Raw genomic sequence first — 23506 nt, 5'->3', positions numbered from 1 at the left:
TGTGCTTACCACTCATCTAATCCTGTGTTATCAGTTCCACCGGTGCTGAGTGTGCCCCATGTGGAGTACACTGCGGTGCTGGGCCAGCCAGCCAGTATGGAGTGCGTAGCTGATGGTCAGCCCCAACCAGAAGTTACTTGGCACAAAGACAGGAGGCCCATTGTTGACAGCGCTCATATTCATATGTATGCAAATGGTACCTTGGTGATTACATCTACCCAGCACAGCGATGCAGGCCTGTATACATGTACCGCCAAGAATCTTGCTGGCAGAACCAGCCACGATATGAGACTGATTATTCAAGGTGAGTCAAGGCTCTCATTTAGTCCACTCATTTAGTGGATGACTGTGAATGCAAAACTGTTCCAGAAAAAAAATAATCTTATTTGTTTTAGTGATTTAGGATTAAAACAGGACGACATAACTAATCTTGTCATTGTGGTTCAGTCCCCCCCATGATTCCTCCTGGGCAAGCAGAGATGTCAGTCATTCAAGGATTTCAGGCCTTGTTACCCTGTGCTGCTCAGGGTTCACCAGATCCCAAAGTATCATGGGAAAAAGATGGCGAGGTCTTGCTCAGCCTTCCTGGCAAATTCACTGTCCTGCGGTCAGGGGAGCTGATCATTGAGAGGGCTGAGGTGAGCCTGAAAGCCTTTTTGTCTGCGTCACGAGCTTCAAAGTCAGTCTCTGTGTGAGGTCTAGGCATGACTCCTGTTCACCTTTGCTTACACAGCCAGGAGATGCTGGTGTGTTCACATGTGTGGCCACCAATGCAGCAGGTTCAGCAAGACAGGACATTCACTTGTCCGTCAACATGAGGCCTGCCTTCAAGGAACTACCTGGTGATGTAACCTTGAACAAAGGACAGGCCCTGACTTTATCCTGTCATGCTCAAGGAACACCTTCTCCTGTCATCTCCTGGACTGTTAACAACATACCCTACTCAGGTACTTGTAGTAAAAACAAAGCAAAACACTGTCTTACAAATACATGTAATGTGTAGTCATACTAAGTAAAACAAAAATGTGATTCGCTATTTCAGCCAAGTCCTTAACCATGAAAGACGTTGTCTTTGATTATCATGTTTTCCAGGTGCCACTGTAGATGAAGCAGGCAGGAGCACTGTGATAATTAACAATGTTACTATGACTGATGCTGGGACGTACGTGTGTATTGCCGAAAACAGTGTGGGCTCCATCCGAGCGCTCTCTTTTGTCCGTGTTAGAGGTAAGCTTTAACTGATTAGATGAAACAAAGGGTCATTTAATCGTCACAGAAGATGATATCAGCTTCATCTATCGTTCTTAGTGCCTCCAGTGTTGAAGGGTGAAGCTCGCACATCTCAGACAGTTATTCAGGGTGGCTCTGCTGTGCTCGACTGCCCGGTCCATGGAGACCCCAACCCCATCCTCCACTGGCTCTGGAATGGGAAACCCCTGCACCGCTCTGTCCGCATGCAGACACTTCACAATGGATCATTGGTCATTTACAGCATCACTGTAAATACAACCCTTACATTGCTCCTCTATTTCCTAAACTTCTTGAGGAACAAACGTCTTTCTCACGGGAGCAGTATCGAATGCAAGCGTCACCTGCTTCATTGTGTAACTGTCCTGCTTCCACCACAATCTGATTGGAGGCCATACTGTTCGAGAAGCTAACTGCATTAGCAACTGAGGGAGGAGGTGAACAGAGAGCTGGATGTTCCCAGATTGTGGCCTGCTTTGCTTAGGCTCTAACCTTGTTATGTTCCTAACTGCTGCTGTGATTGCACAGCCTGCAGCTGAGGCGTTCTCACGGTCAAATTTGCTTCTGCCCACTCCAAAAATATACTCTTATTACTCATGTAAACTCTCTGCCCAACGGAAAATGTCAGCCTTTATATTGTGTTATATATTTATTTAAAAGAAAACGTTTTGGCCAATTTTGTGCTGATGTGGGTTTTCTGTGGGTATTCGGTCTTACTCCCATAGTCCAAAAACATGCATATTAGGTTACTTGAAGACTATAAATTGAAATTTTAGTGTTAATAGTTTTCTGACTTTAGTGATCCTGACCAGTGCAGACAATAAATGGATTAATTCATTTATAGCCGTAGTTTAGTCTTCAAGGTTTGTTTTTTCTGAGATAAAATAGTGTTCATTACTCTGTCTGCGTCTTCTTCTGTCTCCACAGGCTGCAGATGAGGGGGAGTACCAGTGCGTGGCCGAGAGTGAAGCTGGGTCGGCGGAACGGACCATTACTCTGTTAGTTCAGAGTGAGTTTGGAGCTTTGTTTATAACTAAACAGTGTGTAATGAAGGGGCAGCATTTGGTTCTGTCACACAGCCTGGCCTCTCTGCTTTGGTAAATACACTGGTACCTTGCGTCTGTGTAGGCTCTAAGTCGTACAGGAGTTGTCCGTCGAGGGAAAGGCTTCTTGATACGTCATCTGTACTTCTGTGAAGAAGGTGTCGGACGTTTCGCTCCTCATCCGAAGAGCTTCGTCAGCGAACTAATAAGTGCTGGTAGCCTAGGCCTTAAGTACAGTAAGAGTGGGCGGAATTGGTGTGCCAACACCCTCCTCCTAAAGATTTTGGCCAAAGAAAACAGATGGTTTGAAAGAGGAGTAAAGGAAGCTATTTTTGTCAAACAACAGAACCCATCATTGAATCGGAATGGTGGTTTGAGGTTTAATTTGGACCCTGTGTTCATCGGGTTACTGAGACCAAAACCCACAGCTCTTAGTCTTGCAAATGAGGTGGAGCCAGGGCCGAGCCAGAACAACAGATGCTAACGAGCCAGTATCAGAGTCGTTCATACCCAACTCAGGGAGCTACACTTCCCTTTGATCGGAGGTGCTAATGTGAGGGAGGATTAGACCACTACTCCGCCCAGGCTTAGTGTAAGGAACCAATAGTAGGAGGGTGTTGGCACACCAATTCCGCCCACTCTTACTGTATTTAAGGCCTAGGCTACCAGCACTTATTAGTTCGCTGACGAAGCTCTTCGGATGAGGAGCGAAACGTCCAACACCTTCTTCACAGAAGTACAGATGACGTCTCAAGAAGCCTTTCCCTCACTGGTACCTTGGTTTTTCTTATTTATTCATTCCAGAAGGTCCAACAAACAGCCAAATGTACTTAAACCGAAGCAATTTTTCACATACAAAATAATGTAAATCCAATTAATTTGAGCCAATATTAACAAAAAATCAATTTTTGTTATAGTTTTAAATTCAGAAAATAATGCAAAATAAATATAAATGATGAATGAAATTGACAAATGAACATGAAAATTAAAAATTTATTGACTCATGTTGTTGTTGCGTTCAAAAAACGAAGTTTGACTGTATCTCCTTTCCACCAACCCTCACCTGACTCTGTGATTTGCTTTAATTCGATGTTACCAATAATTTTTCTTTCTGTTCCTTGAGCATTCCTCTTTTTTGAAGTCATGACATCACTAATAATGATTACATTTCTACCAAGGGCCACATTAATTTTGTTCCTCTCTCAGTCAATGGAGGCTACTCCAACTGGCAGGATTGGGGTCCTTGTAGTAGCACCTGTGGTCAAGGCTTCCATGAGCGCCTTCGATTTTGCAACAACCCAGTACCAACTAATGGTGGACGGTCATGCAGCGGGCCAAGCATCGACTCCAGGAAATGTCAAGCTGGCCTTTGTCCAGGTAGTACTGCCACATTAACAGACTGTGTGTATAGTAGATATACCATTTTGAAATACACAGAAACTTAAAGGTCAAACACAATCTGTTTGGGATGCTGGTTGACCTACATCATATTTCAAAAACAATGAAAAATTCACATTAAAGTCACTTGTTCCACAGTCGTATCATTAAGATTAAACCTTAAGATTAAACCTTAAAATGGATAAGAAGGGTGTCGAAAAGTCGTGTCACAGTAAATTTCCCCGCTGTGGGATAAATAAAGTACAAATACAATACAGTACAGAGGCGCCACACGCATCTCAGTTTTAACATTGTGACATCATTTTAGTTTGATAAGGTGTGGCTAGTGTTGGGATTAACTGTGTTAACAATAACACCGTGACTAACAGGTAAATCAAATTAATTACTATTTCAAATGTTACAACATTTTTAGTGACACTAGCATGTGCACTATGTGGCTTGTTATTATGCACTGATATATACAGTGTGTATATATATATATATATATATATATATATAAAATATATATATATATTGATCTGGATGTCGCTTCAGTCACCCTTGTTCACTGCTACTACACAGCAAGCTAAATAGCTAGTCGAAGAGAGTTATGGCTGCTCATGCTCAGGAAAACACCTCCCCTAGTGTTTTGGTAGAGAATTGCAAGTCACGAGCCCTAATCTCATGAAACATCTCTTAAACAAGGTGAATTCCATATTCTTTTACATATAATTACTTTCCCTGGTAACTAATTACATTTATGAAGTAGTATTTCCATTACTAATTCAATTGTTTTGGGGGAAAGTAAATAGTAACTATACCTAATTACTTATTTAAAGTAATTTGCCCAACACCGCTTGTTGATGTTGTTTTGGAATAAATGTAACAAAAAAGCTACAAAAATTCTTCCAGGTGGTTTTTAAACTGTACTCCCAAGAGAGGTTCGGATTTTGAGATTTCCAGTGTATGTGTAATTATCCCAACAAAAATGAATGCAAGTGTTTTAAACGCGTTTTGTGAACGCATTTGTGATATATTCTTTCCGATGAAAGGTGAAGCCCCTCGCAGGACCAGAGGCAGCCTGATAGGCATGGTAAATGAGCGGGAGTTTGGAGTGTCATTCCTGGAGGCCAACATCACAGATAATGAGGAAGAGGGCAGCAGCACCCTGCAGGCCCGCCTGGACAACATCCCTCCAAGCGTGGGTTAGTAGGCACACACGTGGACATTAGTAACACAATGAAAGGAATTACATCTTTGACTTCTATAGCACCAGAATAGACACATTTTAAGACTAATATTTGCCTTTGAATTGAACAAGCATTTGAAAATGAACAAGCAACTGACAATTCTACAGTACGTTTATTTAAAATCGGCTGTATTTAACCCGTATCTTATTGCTCATGTGGTAGGTCCCTTGCTGCGTGTACTGGTGTCTGTTTTTGCTCCCATCTACTGGACCACTGTGCTGCAGAGTGGAGCCACCAGAAATGGCTACTCCTTCACACAGGGCCAGTTCAGGCAGGAGTCTCAGTTGGAATTTGACTCAGGTACAACTTATAGACAGATGGACAACAGATTAATGATAACACCATGCCAACAGAGTATTAAGATGCACATTTAGGATTTTCAGTATTATTCTGATTCAGGATGTCTAAGCCTGGTGTTCACATAACAGCCAGAAGATGGAGCTACTGACTACTATTAATATTCAGGTGTGTCTTTGACCAGCATTCTCCAAACCCTCTCCTTGTTTTTCCTCACTTTAACCAGGGGAGGTCCTTCGTCTGACCCATGTGGCCAGAGGACTGGATTCTGAGGGAGTTTTACTGATTGACATTGTAATCAATGGATTCGTTCCTCCTTCGTTGACAACCGCACATATAAGCCTCCAGGTGGGTTCAGCCCTCTCCTTATTTAAGATTTCTTATGAACCCGAGGGTTTTGAGCAGTTCTCTGATCTGATTTACTGTCCTGTAGGAATTTGACGAGTCGTACGTGCAGACAGGCCAGGGACAGATGTACTCCTGGTCATCACAGACCCACCAGAGAGGAGGTAACCCCATGGTGCTGCGTTGCAACCACAGCATTATTTACGAGGGTCAAGAGGAGCGTCACGGCCCTCTCCTCCAGCTGCTGAAGGTTTCTGGGATGAACAGCGTCTACAATATGCTCACTCTAACACTGGACTTTGACTTCACTGCAAGCCTTCTCATACCAGGTCTGAGAAAATCAATTTGGGGGAAAAAATGTGCAAAAAAGGTGTTCACGCCGAGTGCTTTTCTTTGTAGATGGTCATGGTGAAACCTGCCCTAAAGGCTTTGTCCTTGACACAACCTCATATTGCGCTGGTAGGCAACCTCTGCCTGGTTTCTTGTTTGGCAATATTTAACTTTAAATGTACAGTATGTAATTGCTCCACTTTATTATTGTAATTTAATGTGTCGTTATGATTAGATGAAGACGAGTGTGCCCTTCAGTCTCCCTGCTCTCATTCATGTAACAACATCATGGGAGGGTTTTCCTGTGTCTGTCCTTCTGGATTTACCATCTCCACAGAAACCAACACATGCCAAGGTGAAACAAACACAGATGGTCAATGTTTCCTTTTGTCAGCATTGGGCACTCTAGCTGTGGTGTTTTGTATAATACAGCTACCCTTGCTCACTCACTGAACCCTACAGATATTGACGAGTGTGTGCAGAGTTCACACATGTGCCACTACAACCAGCAGTGTGTCAACACAGTGGGCACATATCACTGCCAAGCCAAGTGTGGAGCGGGATTTAAGCCCAGCATCACCGGAACCAGCTGCGAAGGCAAGTCACGATTCATTTGTGTTTGATATTTTAAAGAAACGTAATTTATCATTTAATGTGAGAGATTTCAAAGGACCACAAATGCTACGTGACAACAGACATGATCCTGTGGTAATTACCAAGCAGTTTGATCTGGATGTCTAATTATATGTTAAAGATGTGGACGAATGCCGTGAGTCTGCTCTATCCCCGTGTCAACATCAGTGTCTCAACACACTTGGCTCCTACCGCTGCATTTGCCACCCGGGGTACCAGCTGTCAGGACACCACTGCATCGGTCAGTCATTTAACACAACATAGGTTGCTCCACAGAGCAACAAGCTTGCTAGCTCAGTATGTCCGCAGTCTGGAATTATTTCCAAGTTTTGCCTTTAGATTGTAAATATGCGATTTGAAGTGATTGTACAGCACTGCGAGGAGGGAGGAAGGCGTCTTTCTTTAATACCACACCCAAGGAAGAATCACCCAAAGTCACACAAAGCTAGCGTATCTGCAGCAAAATAACAAGCGACCTGTGCTGAATGAGCCCAGTTTATCATTTCACTGATTGTATTAGTCCAGAGTTTCATACTTTGCACTTTACTTTGTGCCACATGGAAATTTGCAGCTTTCCAAATTGTATCGTTGCCTGCATTATTTAATTGGATTCTTATTTGTGAATGAAGACTAACCTGTCTCCTGATAGAAGGAGAACATGTTATTTTAGTTGACTATTGGTTGCTTAAAGTAAATGCAGTGGTTCCTCACAATAGTCCAGTTCAATTATCGCTCCCTCACTATATAGCATTTTTTCCAGATATTAATTGATTAATTAATGATCTCTGTTTCGTGGTAGACTATGGTCTATTATTAGTGAAAACATGTTGAAATACAAGTGATATGTAGTATTCTGGGCACTAGGCGTCAGTAATGACACAAAACATTGAGACATTACCATACATTACATTACCTTAATACTGCATGAAGTCAGCCGTGGCATGTCCGACATGATAGAGTGAAAAAAAGGTTTTCCTTTTATTCCGTGTGGAAGTGGTAAGTTTTGGGCTTCTTAAATTTAGAAGAAATAAATTTGAGAGTAACTGGTTAGCTCGCTAGCTTGCTAGCTAGCGGCTTGCAGCATAATGGGCTCCACACACGCGAGGCGACGTCGCCTGTATTCCATTCATTTTCAATGGAACCTCCGTGACATGGCGATTATTGAAAGTCTCTGTCCAGCCAAGCAACACGCAAAATTTGTGTATGTTAAATTTGCGCTCTTGCATGTCATCGTGCACACTCTGTCGAAAAATGTAAAATTTTTCAGATGAGGAACATTCAGCAGGAGTTTCATTGACCGACAAATGAGTGGACAGGATGCCATCCAGTACTCTCTCACAGGTAGACATAGAGACAAAAAAAAACTTGCCGTGTTAGATTTCCCCAAATTATTTGGCATTTCTAAAAACGAATATAGATATCTAAACAAAAAAAGCAGCAGCATGAGAACTTGTTGGCACCAGAGTAAACATATAGATTAGTTTACATTAGTTTAGACCGACATTTATGTAAGTTCATCTCCGATACTAGCAAGAACCAGTACTAACAAGAGGACTCAATTAACACAGACCGCTTTTACTCCTCTGAACTACGTTGATGCCCCAAAATTCCCTACAAATCTGACAGCCAATCAAAACCGTGGGAGACTCATCATTCGCTCTGGATGTGAGTGCGTCGCTCACCGCTGTCGCTTGCCACAGCCGCTCGTCGCCTCCCGTGTGCAGGGTTTTGTACGCGTTGGCGATGACTTTCGCAAATCACAGTCATTTGTCGCCTCCCTTGTGTTGTGTGCCCATGAGAGTTGACATTATGACTTCATGCAATAAGACAAAAATACATTTCAAGGAAAAAAGCAGTCATGCTACCCTAAATGAGATGTTGCATAGGTGACTAACGCAACACGATCCAGTTACAGCTCTGTCTTGTCAAATGCACCGCGCACGTGAGTGAGGCATGGCCCTTGCTGTCTCGGGAGGGGCTGTCGCTGTGTGTGACTGGCCAATCACCGAGCGTTAAGAGTGAATACCCAATGAGGATTTTCTTACGAGCTTTACTCGTTTCATGCTCGTACTTGGAAAAAATGCATTATCCTTAACGGATACTCATCTAAAACCAGTATCTCGCTCATCCCTGTTAAAAAACTTATTTAGAAGGTCATAAACAGGTTTTCTGTGCTCTAACTACGAAAATATTCCATGTATTGACATTGAATCCTATATTGCGGACATTCATTTATCGCAGTCGGGTCTGGAACGAATTCACTGCTATAAACGTGGGATTACTGGACGGCACTTTTCGCTAACTTACTTTGAATATTGCAGTATTTGTCTTACTTTGGAAAAAAAAGTATATATTTGTGAACTGCATCAGTGGCATCACAGTAAAAGAAGCATAATGTCTTCATTACACAACGTTAGTTTGAGGGAAGAGCTGCTTTCAATATCAGTATTGGTAACGAAGGGCTGGGCAATATCAGTCTATTGGATATCGGTAAGAAAGCCTAAAAGAAAGCATCTCTAGTATCTAGTAGTCTAGTAGTTTTATGGGGTTTTTTTATATGACAAAAGGCTGTTTTAAATGTATGTATTTTTATTTCACAGATATCAATGAGTGTATGAGAAACGTGTGTCCAGCTCACCAGCAGTGTCGTAACACAGACGGAGGTTACCAGTGTTTCGACAGCTGCCCTCCTGGCATGACCACAGCAGAGAGCGGAGCCTGCGTGGGTTAGTGTCTGCTTCCTCACGTCATTCATTTTTAGAGAATTCCGACAGGCATGCCAGTATTCTACACTACAGAGGTTAGATTATGCAAGACTCACGTCAAAAACCCCAAGACATTTTGGAAACACTTAAAATTCTTGAGTGGGTGAAGATGAGGAAGATCCCGCTGGCACTGCATTTGACATTGTGTAACAGAGTCCGATTTCACAGGAAATCTGTTACAGTGCTTAGTTAGCTCAGGCTTCTGCTTTACCTGCACAAAGTCAGCAGAGGCTTTGTTGAAAGCGCTATCATTTGTAACAAAAATAGTAAAGAGAAGATATTGTCATGCATGCAAACCAAGTGGTATAGAGCATCTTTGCTCGTCACGTTACAGTTGGAAAGGTACACGCTGATAAGGCTGTATTTCCACAGTGCACTGAGAGATGATGATAGTTGCATCAGGTCCATAAACAGTGTGACATGACACTAACGCAACCAAACAATGAATGCCGTCTAAGCAAGATGAAATATCCGAAATCAAGGTCAGAAATTTTGTTAAATTTAATGAAATTATATTTTGAAGTTACAATAAGCTCTCGTCGCTTCTACTTCCTCCTTTTCAAACATGTCGTGCCAATGTAACCGTGTGATGTTCCTTAATGTAACGGCAGCATGTCTGACACCTTGTCAAAGACTGACATTTTTGTGGATGTCTCAATTACTCCACTCTATATGTGCACAGTGGAACCTTGGTTAGCATCATTAATTCATTCCAGGAGGTCCGACTTTAACCGAAACGGACATTAACCGAATCAATTTTTCCCATAAGAAGTAATGAAAATTCAGTTACTTCATTTCAGAAAGCCAAAAATGTTAACACATAACACGTGTTAATAGTTTTATAAGTATAGTTTTAAATGCAGAAAACAATTCAAAATGTGTTTAAATACATATAAATGATGAATGACAGGAATGAAACATTAAAGGTTACTATTACCTTCATTCTCGACATGACTGAAAACAGGAAGGTGATGGTGGTTGATCTCACTACCACATCATGTCTTTGGGAACATCTTCAATGCAGGTAAAAGTAATCTTCAATGTTCATTTATTCCTTTTATTCATAATTTATATGTATTTACCATTTTTTTCTGCATGTAAAACTATAAAAACGTGTTTTGTGTTAACATTTTTACATTTTCTACCGTTGATGATGTCATAGACGGATGATGTAACTTTCGTTTCCGGTTGCAAATTTGTTTAGCTCGTCAATAGGATGGTAACAAGGAAGGATGTTTTGTGATTAAAAAAATACATTAAGAACAAAGTTGGGCTCACGCAACGTATTAATAACATATTGTACACTAACTGGAGAGTGCATGGAAACCGAGGCGTAAATTTTCTACGTTAACCGAAAATACGCTAACCGAGGTTCAACTGTACTAGTATGTTTTCAAAACCTGAGATATATTACTTAAAATAAGCAAAATACAGTAATCTTGTAATAATCTAAGAAGCAAAGAGGGTGTTTTGGCAAGCCAAATTTTCTGTTGCCAGAAAGAAATATATCTAGATGTATGTACTTATCACTTAAGATAAGTCAATTAGTCAAGCATAGAAAGTATCTAACTATCTTGTTAGTCCTAAATACAATTTTTGACCTTGAGGTTAGTTCTTTAATCTTGTTTATATTTCAGATTTTGCTGTGTATTTGATTCAGTTGTTTTTACTAGTTTGACTTACTTCTGTTGACCAAGCAATGGGTTGTAATGTATACTTTTTCAGGGTACTTTTTAGGGTTGCTAAAATGTGGCAGGGGTCATCATGTCTTTGTTACTAACCTAACTCGACGCTGGGAATGCAAAAACTGCTTTGTGTGCATTTTAATACTTTATTTTGTTGTTTTGTTTTGTGTTTTCAGATATTGACGAGTGTCAGGATGGAAGTCACATGTGTCGCTACTCTCAGATCTGTCAGAACACAGTCGGCAGTTATGGTTGTATATGTCCCAGAGGTTACCGATCCCAGGGAGTTGGGCTCCCATGTCTGGGTAGGACATTGCTTTGTCTCTTTGCAATAACAAACTCAAATGAGTGCCATACCTTACAAGTAATTATTCTGTTGCATACCTTTTAGACGTTGATGAATGCCTGCAGACACCAAGTCCTTGCGTCTATCAGTGCCGCAATGTGCCTGGTAGCTTCAGGTGCATGTGTCCGCCTGGAACAGTGCTTCTTGGGGATGGACGCTCTTGTGCTGGCCTGGAGAGAGGACAGACCTTCACTAATGGAACGAGAATTAGGGCAAGACTTCGGCCACAGCTCGTGTCATCCATTGGCAGACCGATTCTGTCCCGTCCTCATGGAGTTTCTCGCATTACCCGGCAGAGCTGCCCTGTGGGATACACAAGCAGAGACGGCACATGTGTCGGTGAGCGTGCATAAAAAGCTTTTAGAACAATATATCTTTGACTGTGTGTGCTTGGGAACTGACCACTCCCAATCTTCATCATTTTTCACTGAGGAATTGCTATCCTCCTCAAGAAAGTTTATCACATATCACAGGTTACAACACTATATTCTATACTACACACTCACAGACATCTTGTCATATTGTGCGTGTGTAGATGTGGATGAGTGTCTGCTCAGGAACCCGTGCCAACATGAGTGCCGAAACACTATTGGCAGTTTCCAGTGCCTGTGTCCTCCAGGCTACCAGCTGCTACCCAACGGCAGGAACTGTAAAGGTACCAGAAAATCAATTTGCAATAATGATGTATTTACTTCGATTACTACAATTCAAGTCCCCTTCCTCACTTAGACATTGACGAGTGTTTACAACAAGGCATTCAGTGTGGTCACAATCAGATGTGTTTCAACACGAGAGGAGGATACCAGTGCCTGGACACTCCCTGCCCTGTATCGTACCAGCGTGGGAGAAGCCCTGGGTAAAGCCAGAAATGAGAATTGAGATCAATTATTAAGATTTTATTGTGAAAGCACTAAAAATGGTTCCTCGTATGTTAAAAGGACTTGCTACAAGCCGTGCTCTCTGGACTGTGCCACAGGAGGATCATCTCTGCTCCTGCAGTACAAGCTCCTCACACTTCCCTCTGGCATACCAGCCAATCACAACGTAGTGCGCCTGTCAGCGTTCTCTGAGTCAGGCGTCCTGCAAGAACGCACATCTTTTATCATACTAGAGCAAGAATCCGAGACAGGTCTGATGGGCCGCATGTTTGGCATCAGGGACGAGGCAGGAAGGGGAATTATCTTCACGCAGCAGCTCCTTGACAGACCAGGACTAGTGCGGCTCAATGTGCAGGCCACCACCATTTCGCAGCAGGGCCGTGTGACCTATCGGAGCATTTTCATCATCTATATATCCATATCGCCGTTTCCCTACTGAGCATCCCTAGTGACATTGCTCCATAGAGGCCTCAAGATCATTTTAAACCGACAAAGATGCTCTGCAAAGAGAACTATAAAAAAAAGTTTTTAAAAGAGAACATGGTCGGTCAGTCAGTGAAGACAGATCTGCTACTGGCACATAATGTAAAGACTAAAGAACTTATGACTAAAACATAGTGAAAGAACTAAATATTTGTTTTGTCCATATGCTCGACCACAGAAAAGTGAATATGTCCAAATATATTCTCCGTAAAAATGGAGCGTGCAAGGCATCTGTCATTTAAGCACTGATATTTACCACCACAGGCTTGGCTCTTTTAGTGTTTAAATGTGTTAGTTTCCATTGGAGGATGTTTAATGAGGGGGAATATATGCCCAAGTAGGCCTAACAAGAGCGTGTTTTAACCCCTTCATTAGTAGTGACATTAGACAATGTTTACTCTTAACATTTGCCTATTTCTCCCATTTATAGTATTTATTTAAACGACTCGAGCCACGTGTTTTTACAGTATGTTGACAGTGATATTGCTTTTTTGTACTCTTAGCATTTTGTTAGAATGTAAATATGTTTAAAAGTGCCTTTCTGAATGTATCACAAACCTGAGTGGACTTCATCGAGGCCACGATTCAACTGGTGCTACAAAGAACGCAATTTTTACAGGCGTTGAACTGCACTTACTGGTTGCGTAGTGCAGCTAAAATGCATTCATGACATGATACACAATACTGATGTGTGATCTTGTGGTGCTGATGTACAAAACAAGCTTTAGAGTTTCATTTGCTACCCATTTAGCTTGTGAAAGAAGTGTTGACCCTACTCAAAGATGTCAAACAAATATTTTACTGTAAATTGTATGTCGAGTATTTTAATAAGAAATAAAATAAGGCAACGCTTTTTAAACTGTTTGTTATTAACAGCAAGTGCTCACATCAGCAAGCAGATGACCAATAACATAAATTTGTTTGGTTTTGTGTGGCAGCAACAAATATTTCTCATCAACCCTACATCCAAGTGACCCATTAACCAGCAACCATTTGATCAACAAACCCACACTCATTCAGACATCTGTTCCTCCTTTGGTAAATAAAGTGTTGGTTAAAGATGAGGTGCTAGACATCCAGATGAGAAGCAGCTTTGTATTAGGGAGCTGAGAATAGACTGTAGCCTGAATGCAACAAAAGCACAGAGGTGCTCTAAGCTTCGGCTGGCTACTGAGGAAAGAGGGGAGGCAGGGATGACGTCATTTAAGTTCCACAGCAGCACTGTCAGGTCAACGATTGATATCTGGGAAAGTAATAAGGAAAACATTATATTCAAGTGTGCTGGTCTCCAAGAGCCTTTTGTACACATGCGAGAAGGTGAACAATTTAGGTCATATGGTACATATTGGGAAATGACCATGCTTATCAGATACAGTTGTTGCTGTTATACAGTTAAACAATGAATATGTGATTGACGTGTAAAAAAATAACACTTGCCATCAGGGCTTCAGCCATTTTTGCTGTATTGGCTTGATATCGGGTAACTGACTTGGCTATTGAAGAATTTTCCATATTTGTCACTTCAAAATGTCTTGGGTTGTTTAGGGACTTGCCTGTACCGTGAAGTGACATCCTGTCAGGTTTATAGCATGTGGCTGAATTTGAGCTAAAAGTGTGGCCCTATACATGTACCACCATTCTGGTAGAAGGTTGTTTTTTTATAATCTTTTGCCAAAGTCAAATCTGGTTTTCCTGTTCTTAAAGATTACCTCAAAGTTTCACCTTGTTGTAAACCCTCTACAGTCATCCCTCGCCAGATCGCGATTCAAATTTCGTGGCTTCACTCTTATCACGGTTTTTCAAGAATACATTCATGAATAAATCATGCTGTTTCGTGGTTGAATACGGCCTGTTAGTAAAAAAAAAAGGTATGCATATTTAAGCAAATTGTATGCATTTTAAATTAAGCGTTTTCCAGCATGAAAATGAAAAGAATGCCTGAACGAAAATGCAAATATAAGGCATTAAGAAGACGCATTGAAATCGTGATGTGCCGTATTCTATACTGGTCACTAGGCGTCAGTAGGTGAAACATGCAAGCGGCAGACTTGACTGCCAGAACAAGAGGCTTTTATAGCAGGTTTGAATTATCTCACAATATCTCGCACAATATTCATTCATTCATTTTCTATGCCGCTTGTCCTCATTAGGGTCGCGGGGGTATGTTGGAGCTTATCCCAGCTAACACTTACACCCTGGACTGGTCGCCAGCCAATTGCAGACAGGCACAATAATAATAACATAATAATTATACTAATAACAGTGGCTGCTGTTGCGGCCGTAATCCATCTAAAACTCAACTTTACACCCCAGACGTTCACATGCCAGGAACACATTTATTGCAACACACAAGCATGAGTATTATTTATGTGTTAAATGGCTTGTTTTCTCTGATTACATTTACTACATTGGGTGATAGAAATGTAAAGGTATGGGTGTTATTTGATGTCAAGAGGGCTCTCATACTGTTAAAAAACCTATTTAGTAGATAGTAAACCGGTTGTCTATGTTCTAACTACCAAAATATTTCAATCAGTCCTACTTTGTGGAAATTCACGGTCGGGTCTGGAACCAATTAACCACGATAAACGAGGGATTACTGTATAGCAGACAAACTGCTGGCTGCGGTCAGGCCCATTTGGCTTTTTAATCTGACTTGCCGGATGTTTTCAAATCTTTTTTTTAAACCTTTAACATCCAAGATCTAACTGGCAATAGGGTTTGCAATGTATTACCATAAATCATGAACCACGAAAATTATTCCAATGATTTCTGAAGTGAGAAACTCTTGTCATATATAAGGGCAGTGGCGACACTGGGGGACGATTTTGACAATTTGGCTCTGTAGTGTAGAACATTAGTTCAGCCTAACCGCCGTTTCCGCTTGGACGCATTTCACTGCAGCACACAACTTTCCGTGTGGAGGAGCTGTCAATAAAACCGCCTCTTCCATGAACTGCAAGCGGTAGGTAAGTTTTCCATGATTACTTTGGTCGGTCCCGGTCAAGTTTTCTCACTATGTTGACTTTGACTTCAATTTTGAAGCGTGATTCAGAACATAAATCTGTTACTACTGGAAGCTCTTGGTAGCAGCATGAGTGGGCATGTGAAGTCTAGAGTTAAAACAGGAGTGCTGATCGGCATCCACCTCCGTATTATGCCCTGCGTGGGTTTGGCCACCATGATGGGGCGCAGAATCCAGAAACTATGGATTGAAAACACGTCCTCGTCACAATGCTCAGCTATTCATTGCTCAAATAGATGGTCCAAAAGCAGTGGCGGAGCTACGGCCAGTGGTGGCCACCCCTGGTCACTCTCTGGCCACCTAGACAATTCAGGTATCAACTTATTGCCACCCGTATGTGAGTAATGTCTCACCTTGGCCCAATGAAACATTTCCAGCTCTGCCACAGTATGTGTTATTACAGTAATCATAGGGACTACGTCACAGCAGCTCCAGGAAGACGAGTCTTTGATCGAAAGCAGAGTTGTTGTTGAGGACGTCGTCTGGGAAGCAAACAGAGAGGAACGTTCACATACTCTTGACAATCCATGTTTTATAGTTCATATTTTATTTTGTAAATCCCACATCCTTTACTCTATCCAGTACATTCTGTGTGTCTTACTGAGTAAAAACCTGTCAAATTCAATTCTGGTTTTTGGTCTTTTCAATAACATTTTGAGCGTGCAGTAATGCAGAGCAACCTCCACATATTTAAAACACTTCCGAAAAAAATGGACCCAAGCACATACAGTACAGCAAATTGTGTAACATTTTTACAGCTAAAAGACCCAAGACCCACAGACAAGCACCAAGTGAAGGCCTGGTAAAGCATCTCCTGGGAGCAAACTCAGAATTTGGTGATGTCTATAGCTCCAAATTTTGCATTTACAATTATGTCACTTTGCCCAAATACATTTGAGCCCTTGAAAATGGAGGTCAGCTGCAATAAAATGGTTACACTGTAATTTTAAAATGATAAACCTCTTCAATTGATTGATGAAAGCTTATATTTAGTCCTAGGATAATAAACTCTGTTATCACCTAAATACATATACCTCTAGGCTTAACTGCATACTGCACATTGATTACTTCAACACTGTAACTTTTTAGAGATGTAGTACTGAGCAGGTAGAAATAGAAGGCAGCACACCCAAAGAAATCCAAAGTAGAACTCTAAAGGGACTGAGACCGCGGTATAAACACTATTACAATATATTTTTTACAATAGCCATGATATTATTTTATGACACTCTCTGTACGGTTTTCACTGTACCATTGTTGCAGTAAAACCAACAGTAATATGCAATATGTCTCTTAAATCTTTCAGATACGGATTTGAGCTCCTCTTTTGTGATTTCTTTGATGGGAGACCATTCTTGAAAACCAAAAGGAATCTGTCTTAAGTAATACCTTAGCTCCTCAGCAGATGGAGCAGATATTAGATATTGTGCTATAAATATTTTAAATGTATCATCAGGGCCTCTGTGCTGGGTACTGTTGGGTCTCTTTGCTGTCATCACTGTCAAACGTGAGCTGCTGGTTGTAATAACTGTTGAGAGTTGACGAGATAAACAAATAATGCAATGCGATTCCTCTCGGCAGGAGGACTATTCAACATCATCCCATGTACTGTATAAATACCAGTAGTGAGTGGTGCATTTCATACCTGGACCTTCAGTGGTGACTTAAGTGACCCAATCCACATCTCAGTACCACCACTATCACATCACAATTATACCAAACATCAATAACATACAAAAACGCAATATGACAACCTGTGGCATCACAGACTTGGGGATGACTACCATTATTACTCATGTAAGAAATCCAATGAACCCTTTATCTTCGAATATCGTCTTTGAACAACTCCACACCTCTGTGTTACAACATCATCTGGAGCAGTTCAGAATCAATATTTATCTAATAACATGACAATACATCAGACTTACCACTCGGTCGTAAGCACTAGTCTGGAAAACTTCCAGTGGAAGTTGTCACAAGCCATTTCCCGGGCTGAAATATGTAATATACAGGGTGGTCCCCTGTATATATATATATATATATATATATATATATATGATTTGTTTATATGATGGTGCATTCGAGCACACTGCGTAACTCTGAGTGTTATAGGCATATTTATGGGCATAAAAATTACTTGAGTTTTATGGAACATAACTCCACCAAAATTGAGGGGATCTATTATCCAACATAGTAACTTTGTAACTTTGCATGGAATTAGTTAATGTCAACCATGTTAATGCTAAATGAAACAAGACTGAATGTTCATGTAGTTAGTCATTCTCAAAGCAAGTCCATTTTCGGCGTTTCATTTCCTGGAAATAAGTAAAAGCCAACGTCAAGGCAACTTGAGCTGAGTGTGTTTGTTGATGTTGAATGTTGTGTTTTGCCTAGAGTTGTTTGGCTTTTGCTGCTTGTCTGATGTGGTCATTAGCTTGGACGCTCCTTTTTACTGGTGCCTGAAAATTACGTGCGGACTTTACTGGGTGGGTGGGGTCCTTTGCAATGTGTGTGTGTGTGTGTGTGTTTTTTTTTAACTTGCTCTCCCTTATTAATATACCATCAGTATTAGAATAATGAGATAGATTTAATATATATTGCAGTAAAGATTTAATAGCGCTTTAAACAGTTAACACTGCATCATTGTGTTTTCCAGGTAAAACCTTTATAGGGAGACACCTTCCTGATACCTTCCAAAACAAAACAAACCAAAGCTTAATTTTTTTACATTGGGGCACGCATAAAGCTAATGAAAACACTATGCTCTGCAACTTGTCTCTGAACCATGGCTAATTAAATTAATTCAATCAGTATTACAAATAAGATTTTATCAGATAACGTCACAATAACACCGCCTTTGCAAGTAAATAGAACAAGAAGTGTTACAAAATATGCCATCAGAATGCCAATGAAAGAAAATAAAAAAAGAACACCGAGCACCTTTGCCATGAACATCAGCAGGCCTTCACACAAAGTTGGCATCCAGTGAGTCATATTAGTTTGATAAAGGTTAAAAAATTCACCAAAACATATGTGATGCTTTAAGGCTGACTGGAGGCCGTTTCCATGTGACTATAAAACAACAATATTGGGGCAATGAATGTTTGAGGCTGTGCAATGGCTACCAGTACCATCTCCCCCACTGCTTTACACAGTCAGGATATCTCTAACGAGCACAGCTTTAACATCTATTAGTTGGTAGGACCATCATTAACAAGTTCAACATGCAAACAAAACAATTATGCACACACACACTTTTTCCAAGGTCAAATCCAAGCACTTTTCAAGTACTGAGGTTAACTTTCCAGCACATTACCACCACATTATACAACTATATCAGAGTTAAAATGATAGTGATTGAACAGGATTAACACTTTATTATTAGTTTACCAAAAATAAAGGAGCTGATAATATTTAATGAGCGAGCATAAGTTTAGTATACTAGAGGGTGGCGTGGCTCAGGTGGTAGAGTGGTTGCTGGTTCGGTCCTCTGTCCTAGTATCTTTGGGCAAGATAGTGAACCCCCTTAATGTTGTGTCAAAACGCTTTGAGTACCTTGAAGGTAGGAAAGCGCTACACAACATATATTGACAATAGTGCACAAAAACAGAGTAACAATAGGAATAGCACAGCAAATACGTTTAGAATTACAAATTAACTTTTGTCTGTTGCTTCTTTGTGTCTTTGTTTTTGTGACTGTTTTTAGATGGGAAAGGGGCCCACAGCACCAACCTGCTTCTCATTGAGAAGAGCTGTACAACACTTGAGATTTCACACTTTGTTCGGTGGTCCTTGAACGTGCCACGGTTATGTGCTATGGAGCCCAAAGTGAAACCTATACAGAACTTACTAACTTACTTGCTGCCACAGCTGAATAAATTCACCAAATAGAAGTGTTCTTTAAAGTAAACACATACTGTACATCTACTGTATACCAGGGGTCGGCAATCTTTACCATCAAAAGAGCCATTTTACCTCTTCTTCTAGTAAAGAAAAATAGCCTGGAGCCACAAAACATTACACAGCTTATAAACTTTTTCTTTGGAATAGAATAGAATAGAATAGAATAGAACTTTATTGTCAAGGTCACAGAGTACAATGAAAATCTGTCTGCCACTCTCTCCATTGCAGCATAAATCACTAAACATAATCTAAATAGAAATCGAAATAAAAAGTACAGTCTAAAATCTAAAATACACATCTTAAATATTTCAAATAAATTATGACATTTCAATGATAAAAAGTGTGGAGGCATAAAAGTATCCAAGAAAGAGTAAAGTTGCACATTGTTGTTTGAAAATGGCACTTGTAATATTCCCTCGGGGGCCCTTTGTTGGGCCCTCCCCACCTGGTGTGTGATGTGGGTGGACCATGTACAATCCGCAGAGATGAGGACCCCCAGGAACCTGAAGCTCTCCACCCACTCTTCCTCCTCTATGTCGATGTAGAAGGTGGGGTGCTATGTTCGCCTTGTTTTCCTGAAGTCCACAACCATCTCCTTGGTCTTCTCGGTGATGAGGTTCAGGTTGTTGTTGTCACACCATCCCCACAGATGCTGGACCTCCTCTCTGTAGGTTGATTCCTTGTTGCCGCTGATCAGGCTGATGATGGTGGTCCGCGAACTTGACGATGGTGTTGGTGGGGTGAGAACAGCCATGGTTGAAGAGAGGGTAGTGGAGGTGGCTGAGGACACACCCCTGTGGAGTACCAATGTTCAGGATGAGGGTTGAGGAGATGTGGTCCTTAATCCTGACGTTCTGGGGTCTGTTGTTGAGGAAGTCCAGGATCCAGGAGCACAGTGAACCGCGAAGCCCAAGGTTTCTCAACTACGCCAACAATCCGTGGTGAAGAACAGTGTTAAATGCAGAGCTAAAGTCAACAAACAACATTCTCACACAGTTGAGGGCTGTGTGCGGTGATGGTGATGGTGGGGTCTTCTGTTTGCTCTGTATGGAAACTGGTGTGGATCGAGGTCAGCAGGGATGGCCGCCTTAATATGGGATGCTATGAGTCTTTTAAAGCACTTGTAATGATGGGGTCAGAGCAAAAGGGCGGTAGTCGTTCTGACAGGTCACAGTGTTCTTGGAAGATGGTGGTACCTTTCCTATAACACCATCCGGACCAGGTGCTTTCTCATGTTGACTCTACTCAGGGTTATTCTGACTTGGTGCTCTTCTGAGATTTTTCTTTTTAGTGGCATATTCATTGTTGTGGATAGTTTACCGCGAGGGTAGCACACTCAACAAGACGTTGTTTTCGTGTCTCACTGCACACACTGGCCCAGCTCCTTCTTCCCTTGCTCATCCAATCAGCAGTCAATGTAGTCTAGATGCATTCACGGACTTGCACCAAAGCAGATATTTGAAACTCTTTTCGAAAATTTCCTCTACTTCGTTGCTAAAAAAAAAAAAAATCACCAAGCTTGACGAAGGGAGACGGAACGAGGAGGTTGACCCCTGATCTTTACCTTTGTCACTCTAAATCAGAAAAATCCCAGTCGACATCGCACCCTTTTGAGAGCCTCTCTTCAGTCGTCCGTCGTTTATCAACGGTTGACTGGTTCCAGACCCGACAGTGATAAGTGAATTTCCGCAAAGTAGGATTCAATATTAATAAATGGAACATTTTCATAGTTAGAGCATAGAAAACCTGTTTAGGACTTTCTAAATACTTTTTAAACAATATTAAAGCCCTGTGGACATGAAATAACACCCCTATAGTCATCTTTACACTCCTATTATTCTTTGTTTCCACCACATTGCTAATGCAGGTTACGGGATCACTGCAGGGACACAAAAGACAGACATGGCTTCAATCATAGCATAGGGAGCTAACGAGTTATCCTCCAATTTATTTATTCTAAACTTAAGAAAGGGTTTCAAACGGAGTGGGGAAGAAGTACAAAGTAAAAAGCCCAAAACAATGTTTTGTGTCGTTACTACTATATACAACCTGTCTTGCAATTTTTTGGCAATAGTCAACCATGAAACACTGATCATTTATTAATGAATACATATTTGAAAAACTGCGATAGAGTAAGCAAGCAATGTTCGAACCGCAATGTAGCCAGGGATGACTGTATTTTAGTCACCAAAAGTCTGTCCACAGATTTGTCGCATCCAGAGCGGTTTGTTTACTCGCTAAATATAGTGACAAAGTCGCTAAGTTGTCAACAGCGATCCCTCTTGCTACATGTTTTTATTCTCCTGCAGCCCAAGTGCTTATTTGGTGTGTTAACAAGCAGTGTTACACCATTTTAATGTGTTTCTGAGCGAGGGCAAACAGGCAGTGCCAAATTTATTTGTTGCAGACCACAAATGATGTATAGGAAACACTGCAGTACGACCAAAAAGACTGAAGGCTTGCCGAAGGGCACCAGACAGCAGGAAGACAAAGTTTGTGACACAGCAACAGAGTGTAACATCATAGGCAGATGTTTGTTGTTATCTAATCCTGTTGTGCGCCACCAAGAGGCCAAGGGGAGCTTTTAATGCTATGTCATATTGGTCATAGTGTAATGGGATTAGCTTGTCAGTGTGTACGTGTGTGACTGTGGGTGGAGTATTTTAAATGTGGGTGGCAGGTCTCAGTCTAAGCACTGACAGGATTTGTTATTGTTGTCATGGAACTTTGTTACCGATAGGCCAAAGTGCCACATTACTGACATGACAATATGGCAGAAAACCAGCACATGAGGTCAGTTCTTCCCGAGAAGAAAGACTGACGTGTCCAAGACATTTTTCTTTGTCAGGGGTGTCACTGGAAAATAACAATTCAACTATTTTTTCAAAGGCAGTCAAGTCCTAGTCATGAATATGAGTAATGCCGCAGTTGCAGAAGGCTGTCTAAATAAGTTTTGGGAGTTGAGTAACACAGTGATGTAGTCATGATAGAATTGTAGTCTCTTCCTTAGCCAACTGGCTATGCATGCCACGTTTAATTCATTACAGTGCCGTGTTTAAAAAAAAACTGACTTTTCTATCTGTCGGAGGGAGTTTGGAGTACTCGTTAGATTCTCAACATTTGAAATGTCCTTCCATGCTTGTTCTCAACTTCTCTTCTTCAAATGAATTCACAGAGGGTGAGGTCACACCATGCCAAGAATGCAAATGCAAGCAGGCTGTGCCTTGTAGTGACCAAATGCAGACACGTTAGCAACACGCTTCAGAGCGTAAAAAATGTCCGAACATACACTTTGTCAACACTGCACGCAGTCCTGAGACAAATGGATGAAGCTGGAGCACATTTCCAGATGACATATTACATTTCTCTCTTCATACGGTTGTCCTGTCAATAAAGATAATGATAATAAATGCATGCATGTTCTTAACCAGAGCAACCATATGCCCTGTTGAAAATTACTGCACAGATGAAAAAGAATGGCTGGCTAATATTTACTTGTCGCCATAGCAACAGTGAGCTATAAAAGCCTCAAGAAGTAGGTCAGTGGCAAAATACACAAGTGTGCAATAATGCAGTTTTGACACCCACATTAATGAAAAGGTTACTTGCTTTTTGACGCACATGCCTTGGCTTGTTAGCTTCCTGACCATGCATTCTGTTAAGCTATCTTTTATAAGGGTATGTCTAATTGTTTGGTAGAGACCAAAATAGGGCAGAAGTGTCACTGAGCACGGATCATAGCAATATGCATAGGAACAGGAAAGTGCTTAAGGAAGCCCGGCCCTCAGAACTATTGGCCTCCTCCGTGGGGCAATAAAAAAAACAAGCACAGTGTGCAATATATTCCTTGACATCATTCTTTTTAGCCAGCTTGACAATGTTTCCCGCACACATGTGG

The 23506-nt window shown here is 41.2% G+C and overlaps 1 protein-coding gene across 3 annotated transcripts in view; it reads left to right on the top strand.

Moving 5' to 3' along the window:
* Positions 1-13524, top strand: part of hmcn2 (hemicentin 2) — a 58937-nt gene extending 45413 nt beyond the window's left edge. For all 3 annotated transcript variants that reach the window (XM_054774388.1, XM_054774386.1, XM_054774387.1), the window contains 21 exons: positions 35-304; positions 448-638; positions 734-947; positions 1093-1227; positions 1309-1499; positions 2176-2257; positions 3498-3668; positions 4721-4873; positions 5081-5218; positions 5442-5563; positions 5649-5889; positions 5960-6019; positions 6126-6245; positions 6353-6487; positions 6645-6764; positions 9124-9249; positions 11150-11278; positions 11365-11658; positions 11855-11974; positions 12049-12175; positions 12258-13524. In XM_054774388.1, coding sequence (XP_054630363.1) covers positions 35-304; positions 448-638; positions 734-947; positions 1093-1227; positions 1309-1499; positions 2176-2257; positions 3498-3668; positions 4721-4873; positions 5081-5218; positions 5442-5563; positions 5649-5889; positions 5960-6019; positions 6126-6245; positions 6353-6487; positions 6645-6764; positions 9124-9249; positions 11150-11278; positions 11365-11658; positions 11855-11974; positions 12049-12175; positions 12258-12636 — 3518 coding nt within the window. In that variant the 3' untranslated portion in view covers positions 12637-13524. The remainder of the gene's footprint in view (positions 1-34; positions 305-447; positions 639-733; positions 948-1092; positions 1228-1308; positions 1500-2175; positions 2258-3497; positions 3669-4720; positions 4874-5080; positions 5219-5441; positions 5564-5648; positions 5890-5959; positions 6020-6125; positions 6246-6352; positions 6488-6644; positions 6765-9123; positions 9250-11149; positions 11279-11364; positions 11659-11854; positions 11975-12048; positions 12176-12257) is intronic.
* The last annotated feature ends 9982 nt before the right edge of the window (positions 13525-23506 follow it).

This window comes from Dunckerocampus dactyliophorus, chromosome 4, assembly GCF_027744805.1.
Source record: "Dunckerocampus dactyliophorus isolate RoL2022-P2 chromosome 4, RoL_Ddac_1.1, whole genome shotgun sequence".
Lineage (NCBI taxonomy): Eukaryota > Metazoa > Chordata > Actinopteri > Syngnathiformes > Syngnathidae > Dunckerocampus > Dunckerocampus dactyliophorus.
Note: the sequence above shows the minus strand (reverse complement) of the source record. Positions and strands in the feature narration are given on the sequence as shown.